The sequence below is a fragment of the Cryptomeria japonica genome, chromosome 6 (genome assembly GCF_030272615.1).
Source record: "Cryptomeria japonica chromosome 6, Sugi_1.0, whole genome shotgun sequence".
Lineage (NCBI taxonomy): Eukaryota > Viridiplantae > Streptophyta > Pinopsida > Cupressales > Cupressaceae > Cryptomeria > Cryptomeria japonica.
Window position 1 is genome coordinate 100737907 of NC_081410.1, and position 8577 is coordinate 100746483.

Below are 8577 nucleotides of genomic sequence, written 5' to 3' on the forward strand. Positions count from 1 at the left end.
ATTGATGATACTCTTGCAAATGTATAACTTCAATATTGTAATGTAGTATTTTTGTAAGTAGCATTATAGTATCAAAATTATTCCGCATTTATATATTGGTTATACCACATTGACATATTAATGAGATACAACATTGACATATTGGTGATACCTATAAAATTTTGACATAGATATTGCAACCATTATTATAAATTATAAAATTGATCTTACTTTTAATGCTTAATATTTCTTTTGAAAAGATTTTTCCATATAAAATGTGTTATGGTATATTTTGTTGTATATTATTTTTTTCTAACTACAAATATTAAATTTATTTGTACATAGCTCTCATTATAAAATAGAATAGGAAATATATTTTACACTTAAATTTTTTATTTTCACACAATTTTTAATATTCTTTTGTTCGAAAGAATTACTTTGTAATATATAATATTCAAGAGAATCATATTATTTATTAATAACACATTCAATGGATGCTCATATTGGGAGTGGACATTAGATATGGATGCATAGGAGTTTTTTTTTTTGTATTGTAATAACAAACTCATGGGTGCCTACTACATATTAAAAGTAGAAAGTATTAGCACTTGTTTCAATTGATAATATTCTTGTAGAGATATAGCTTTAATAATGTATTAATTTGTTATTTTTGAATAATACAATGGTCTTTATTTTGAAATAAAAAATTTTGTGATAATTTTTCATGTATATTTCTTTTTGTAATTGTAAAGATTATATTATTTATACATATGCTTCCTTTTAACGTTCAATTTTAAACAATTTTCATTCGCAATTAATATTTTTTTCCTCTATTAAAATTATTTTCTCATAAAGATAATACAAAAAAGCACCTAAATTTTTTTAGAATGTTTAAATGCACACCAAAGTTAAAGAATTGCTAATTTAATTTAGTAAGTAGCTTTAAAATTAAATATTTAAAAATATTATTCTAAAAACTTTTATTATTAATTAATTATAGTATTTTAACACGTTGCTGTTAAAACAAACAAAAGTTGCCCAAATTTCCTGTCGAAAATGTTCAACATGGAATTTGTGCTTGACGGACTATATCCTGAGCTCTTTGGATTATCTCTGCACCTTAACATGTTTGGAAATTTGAGAAACTTTACTGATCGCCAGATTCCTCCGTTGCAATATGCATTCAAAACATAATTTTATGCGAGCTTCAATCAACTGGGTTAATATACAAAAAAATAAGGTGGAGTTGAGGCAATCATAAAGAGAACATCGACCAGGAGGCAACGTCATCGGGTATCCATGACTAGTGGATTAAATTTCTCACGTCCTCAACACCGCCGCCTCTCATATGGTGATGAATGTGTCAGCTGCAGTTTAATAAGGGGCGGGGGACGGGTGAGTATCAGACGAAACGACCTGCACACTGTAAGCTGGGCTACCCTTGAGACTTGTTTTGCACTTCATTTCCTGTGATCAAGTGCGTAGGTAACTAGTCTTTGCTCTCTACCCTCACCAACAGAATGCCGCATTGGACAACTGATGGTAGGTCAGAGAAAAGGATTGTGATTAGGGGAAGAGCACTGGTAGTCGTCATAGCTAATTTCGCATACCCACAGATCTTAAATGATACATCGGATTTTGATTATTTGTTTTTAGTTGTCTTCGTATGCGACTTAATTGCTTATAGCTATTGATCTGGCTTCTGGGTAGTAACGATGCATGTTGTGGAATCAGTTATGCGCACAAAAGTCAAAAAGAACACATTTCAAAGTGTCGCCTGATACCTAACTAAAGATGTTCAATAACCGTCAACTCAAAATTGCTAGTACTTGTTGACAAATGTCCCAATAGTGGTGCACAAACGTTCCAATAGTGGTGCACAAATGGGCCAATTATGAACAAAAAATGATCGGCTATTGGTACAAAACAAATTTATTAATGGTGTTTTCGCTATGATGGCTATTGGGGGGTCAACGTGACAATAAAATGACAGTTATTGGAACTATGTTACCTATTGATGCTCTTCCCCTATCAGTTGAACGGGAGAAATAATTACAACTTCACCACGACATGATATTAACGACCGAATGGACGAAACAGGATAACTGAAACGGAAAGAAGACTTTGACTAATCTAGAAAGTTGTACCTTCGAATGTGTTGGTTAAGCCCAGCCCAATAGGCAATATAATATTGAAAAAAGGTTGACCAATGAATATAGTGACAATTTACACGGACCCGCACGCGTCTGTAAAAAGCTGAATCTTCTTAATTAGAAATAGTATTTACTAAACTTTCATGGATTCTCTCATTAGATAAATGAAAACGCAAATTTGAAAGGCAACTTAACTATTGTTATTTAAGAGGAAAATATGTTGCCAACCGAACACCCAATCAGGCCTGGAATTTGACAGGCTAAATGGCCGTTTTTTCACTTTTGAACCGTATTTGACAGCTTAAAAAATTAGTTGAACGTATGCATTGACATGCTATTTTTTTCTAAAACCGTATAGATGACACTTCAAATTATAAATAAACCGTAAAAAAATATAGTAGGTAATATATATCATAGAATATTATAATTTATTATATTGATATATATTAGTTTAGAATGTTTATTATAAAAATACAAATTTATTTAGAATATTTTGAAATGGAAGGATGTAGTTGTTTCTAATTTTATAATATTTTAATATGATTTTTTAGAATAGTTCTTTTTTTTCATATGAATTTAGAAACTTGTCATAATTGAAATGATAGATGATAAAATATTTTAATATGAATTTTTACAATACATTGTATTTTTTTATATATGAATTTAGAAACTTAGGGCATGTCCCCATGCAAATATTTTAATATGAATTTTTACAATATATTGTATTTTTTTATATATGAATTTAGAAACTTAGGGCATGTCCCCATGCTGCTACTTAGCTTATTTTGGCTAGCAGCTACTACTCAACTTTTTTAGGAGCAATTTATGGAGCAGATGGCCCCATGGATAGTCAAATGGCTGCTTATTTTTATGCAATCTTCTTAAATTATTTTGTAAATGAAATTATTGATAATGTTTTAACAAATAAAATTCATAAGCAAAATTTTAGGCAAGTAAATAGGAGAGCAAAAAAGCTTATTTTTATGCAATCTTCTTAAATTATTTTGTAAATGAAATTATTGATAATTTTTTTACAAATAAAATTCATAAGCAAAATTTTAGGCAATTAAATAGGAGAGCAAAAAAATATGGTGAAGCTATGTGTCCTTTTTTTTCAATAACCCTTTTTTTCAAAGCTTATTTTTATTTTTTAAAGCGCTATAGTGAAAGATTCCAATTTATCCTTTTCCCTTAATTAGAATTTTACATGGGAACACTCTTGCTGCTTAAATTTAAGCATAAAATGCTCATAAGCAGCTACATGGGGACATGGGGTTAGTCAATTTAATTTTCTAAATATATTTAATAAGATTGTTATAGAAACTTGTCATAATATATATATATATATATATATATATATATATATATATATATATATATATATATATATATATATATATATATATATATATATATATATATATATAATTTTTAAATTTTTAAATTTTAATATTTATTATTACTAAATTAGTAATTATTAATTGATTATCATTTAATGTTAATATATAATATATATTAGTATATTAATTTAGAAACTTATTTAGTAAATTTAAGATTTTTGCATATATTAGTAATTTATCATTATTTTTTCATTAAGACAATGATTTTCATTTCTTCCCAAGAAAGATGTGCATTGCATTTTGGTGTGGCTTCAATCTTCTACATTTATATTTTTTGACAGTTAATATTTTTCTTAAAACGTCAAATGAAAGACATTGAAATGACTAAACTGTCATAAAAAATGCATATGACAGATAGGGGTGGCTGTCAACTTCCAGGCCCGCACCCAATACATTCGAAAGGCCAAAGGCCAATATATTTGAGGCTTTTATTTCGCGTAACGTGCAACACATGTTCAACTGAGATAGTGGAAAACGGTTCCAAAGGAGAGTACGAAGAAAAGACATTTTACAACTATTCCCCGTGGAAATCTTACATCCACGTGAAAACAATTGTAAATGTCTTTGCATGGAGAGAAAAAGCCTATAAATACCATCAAATGAGAGGCTCCAAATGCCCAACAAGCCAACCTCAGCTGTTTGTCGAGCAATACAAGCCCAGTTCAAATCCACATTCTGTGGTGAAGAAAGAAGCGGCGCCATTTTAATACAGTTACTTCTCCATTATGGGAAAAGGAGGAATTTCTCACGAAGTCCAACCTGGTTGTCCTCAAGATCCAGCGGATAACACTCCTCAACTTCTGTCACCCTTGCAGATGGGCCCGATGTTCAGCCTTTCCCACAGGTAAAACATATATTTCATGTTCATCAATTTCTGCAACCATTTTCAATTTCTTGAAGACTATTGCTTTCTCTAGTTTGATTACTATTTTTAACGTGTATAGAGTTGTGTTGGCTCCTGTAACTCGGTGCCGCGCAATAGACAACATTCCTCAAGCTTGTCACGTGAAGTTTTATTCTCAGAGGACCACCAAAGGAGGTCTTCTCATCTCAGAGGCTAACGCCGTCTCACCTCAAGCTATTGGGTATGTAAAACTAAAATCAAAAGTTTAATGAATGTGTTTTCATTGAAGTGGGGCTACTGATGAGATCTTATTTTACAGGTTTCCACATTCTCCTGGTATTTTCATTGAAGAACAAGTAATGGCGTGGAAAAAGGTTGTGGACGCCGTTCACGCTAAGGGCGGCGTAATTTTTTGCCAGCTCTGGCATGTCGGCAGGGCTTCGCACACAGGTAAGAAATCAAATCAATTATCCGTTCTTGTTTGGCATTTTCTTTTTCATTTTCAATATGGATTTGGTTTAGATTTGGCTTGTGTCTGGATATGTGTTGCAGTTTATCAGCCCAACGGAGAAGCACCAATATCGTCCACAGCCAAGGCAATATCAGACGAATGGAGCATCTTGATGCCCGGCGGATCTAAGTCCACTTACTCCCCCCCACGTGCGCTTTCTGTGTCTGAAATAGTGGCTGTGGTTGAAGAGTTTCGTAAGGCTGCGAGGAACGCCATGTGCGCGGGATTTGATGGCGTGGAAATACACGCCGCACACGGGTACCTGATCGACCAGTTCCTTAAGGACGGAGTAAACGACAGAGTGGACGACTACGGTGGGTCCCTGCAGAATAGATGCCGCTTTGCCATGGAGGTCTTGGACGCAGTGGTGGGGGAGATTGGCGCTGAACGCACCGCCATAAGAGTGTCGCCCGTTATACACCACATGGGCGCTACCGATTCCGACCCCCTTTCTCTCACCTCTCACTTAATCGGCCTGCTCAATTCGCATCCTCTGGCTTACCTGCACATGACAGAGCCCCGATTCACAAGAGAGGGCCTCAAAGACGATGGGGCAGAGGGCGAAATGATGACTGCCGCAATGTGGAAGATGGTGAAGGAGGAATACAAAGGAAGGCTTATGAGGAGTGGCGGATACAGCAGAGAGACTGCCATGGAAGCCGTGTCCAATGGTAGTGCAGATATGATATCCTTTGGTAGGCTGTTTATTTCGAATCCGGATCTGCCCCTGAGATTCGCTATTGAAGCGAAGCTCAGCAAGTATGACCGCTCTACTTTCTACACTCACGACCAGGTGGTTGGTTACAGTGATTACCCGTTTTACATCCATACTTCCCCTGCATCAAATTCAAAGTTTGATGAGCATGTTGACTTTAGAGCAGAGGTTGAATCATCATGAGCCGTGACAATGCTGCAAACCGGCAAAGCAGATGAACAGTTCCCCACTAAATACTTGACCGAAGTTAAGACAACTAGCTTTATTTCCGTGTTCCATTTGTATGCCGTCATATTGTTCGAAGCTACGACAGCGCAGACTCAATTCAACAGAAATTGTATAAATTAATTCTATAAATGATTATGAAAAGGGTTTGAACAAATTTGGGTAGCAGGAACGCGCAACAAATTTGTTTTGGATAAATTTCTATGGTTGACTTTGTTTTCATAGAACAGAAAATTGACATTTATTATTATTTAAAATAAAGATTGACATGTTTATTTATATGTAGTTAAGAAGTTAAAACTCTTAAAAAAAAAGATAAATATATAATTTATTTTAAAAATATAGAGATATTCATTTTAATTGATTATTTGATTTATTTATTATATTTTTTGGAAAATGGGTATTTAAAGAGAGATATATTTCAATATCTTTTATATAGATTTTCTTAAAGATTGGTATACTAGTAACACTTATAATTGTATCATTTTAACAATACTATTTTAGTGATTTAATCATTTGTGTTTGAATAATATTAGAATTAAATATAGAATTGTGCAACTAGCTTGATCTTCAATTTCTTTAGTTGACTTTCTGTCATAGAACGTAAAAGTAACATTTATTATTATTTAAAATGAAGATTTACAAGTCTATTTATAAGTTATGAAGAAATTAAATTCTTGAATATAAGACAAATATAATTTATGTAAATATTATTTTGAAGTGACTATTTGAATTATTTATCACATTTTTTTTTGAAATATAGTTATTTCAAGAAGGATATATCTCAATGTCTATTATATAGGATTTTCCAAAGATACACTACTATTAGCATCTAAAATAATAACATTTAACAACACTTTTTTAGTGATTTGATCAATTGTGTTTGAGTAATAATGAATAATAACATAATCATGCATATACTTTGATCTTCAAATATACCCTATAGCTTGTACATGTTATAGAAAAATGAGTTAGATTTTTGAGAACCAAAAGTGGGAAGCATCTAAATCAGAAGTACACAATCCTTTATTGAGTGGATCATTTTGTGGGTCAATGAATCAATTTAAATCATCATTAATATTACCTCCAAATGACTCTACCAAGCAATTACAAAAGAATAAACAATCACAATTGAACATCCATGAGCTCTATTTACAATATTTATTTCTATCCAAATATTGAAAGTTAACATGACCCTTGCAACCTTATTAATTAATAACTCCACGTCAAATTCATCATTTTGACTTCCTTCTAGTGCATTGGGACTACCTACTTTTATTGCAATGGTATGTGTAACAATTCCTTTCAATTAATGTAATATTTTCCTATTATAACTATACATACTATTATTTGTGCTAAAAAATGGATACTATTGTCAATTTATTCATTAGTTGTTGAGTCTATTTAATATTGGTTCTTATAATTAGTAATTTCTAGTAATTACTAGTTTGATTTACATCTCTAAGATTTGAAAAATGCTGATGAAAATTTTGCTAGTTATTTCTCTATCCTTCTTATCTAAATATATTATCTAAACCAATAACTACATTGAATTATTTATTTAATATTTTATTACAACCATAAGATGGTATATCATTTACAAGAAGCAACTATTCGAAACCTCTAACTAGAATCGTACATACTCACAAAATATCTAAAAATAATGATTTTGACAAGTACTATTTTTGTAAAAAAAAAATTATAGTAATGTGCTATATGTATTAAAATAAAAAATATTATCCTTAAAGCCAAGATCATATATATACCTCCAAAATTCATGTTTATATTTTCTAGTAGCGTTTGACAAATTCAAGAGTCTATGTTCTATAGAATTTTTTTCTCAAGTCTTGTTCTTTCTAATGGAGAAAAATCAAATGTTGAAATTTAGAGTTGTGAATAGATTGTTGAGGTTCCAATAGTGAATACTAAACTCTAATTGGTGAAAGTAATAGAAGTACTAAATATCTAAAAATGCTACATGTTTAAAATCTTGACAAATGACACCAATTAGATATGATTTTCTTGTTCTTACTTTTTTTTGAATGATCATGCGTAAATGCAATGTATTTCTATCTTGACTATAATGTGTCATAACTATACCAAGTATTATCTATTTTACATAAAATAAACATATTTTTAATAGATTATTTTTTTATAGTTCATATTTTGTGGTATAACATCATCTACGAGAATCACATTACCTTCATGGATATTTGTGAGTTGTATTGTTTTATTTGTATAATATTACCTTGATATTCTTTAGACCATAGTGTGTTTTTCCATCAATATCTCTTCACATACATACATACATACATACATACATACATACACACATACGTACGTACGTGCACACATACATACATTAATTTTATAATTTGACCATGTTGTAGGCTAAATATGATTTCCAACCCATGTTCAATTGCATTCATCAATTTTAAAATCACTATTATTTATAACATCTTTTGGAGTAGATGATCAAAGTATGAAAGCTATAGAACATCATAAAGTCATATGTGAGGCCCCCAAACCAACCCATACAAACATATCACATTATTGTACAATCAAAGTATATTAGATGAATTGAACATTGCGATAGCATCATATACCTGCAAATAATATGAATCTATCAAATCACATTCATGTGTTAACATTGTTAATTCAATCGTTATTGGGTTTTTGTGGCATACATGCCTCATTAAAAGTATGCGCTAAAATAAGGGAAGGAAATAGAGCAATTAAGAAGCATCACA

General features: G+C 31.3%; 1 protein-coding gene across 1 annotated transcript; it reads left to right on the forward strand.

Moving 5' to 3' along the window:
• The first annotated feature begins 4154 nt into the window (after positions 1–4154).
• Positions 4155–5984, forward strand: LOC131039685 (12-oxophytodienoate reductase 7). The gene is made up of 4 exons (XM_057972479.1): positions 4155–4376; positions 4477–4617; positions 4696–4826; positions 4929–5984. Exons 1-4 carry the CDS (start codon positions 4258–4260, stop codon positions 5783–5785), a joined length of 1248 nt encoding a protein of 415 aa, XP_057828462.1. The 5' UTR covers positions 4155–4257; the 3' UTR covers positions 5786–5984.
• The last annotated feature ends 2593 nt before the right edge of the window (positions 5985–8577 follow it).

Coding starts and splice junctions, on each gene's coding strand:
- LOC131039685 (XM_057972479.1), top strand. CDS start 4,258: ATGGGAAAAGGAGGAATTTCTCACGAAGTCCAACCTGGTTGTCCTCAA. Junction 4,377..4,476: donor ATGTTCAGCCTTTCCCACAG/GTAAAACATATA, acceptor TAACGTGTATAG/AGTTGTGTTGGCTCCTGTAA. Junction 4,618..4,695: donor GTCTCACCTCAAGCTATTGG/GTATGTAAAACT, acceptor CTTATTTTACAG/GTTTCCACATTCTCCTGGTA.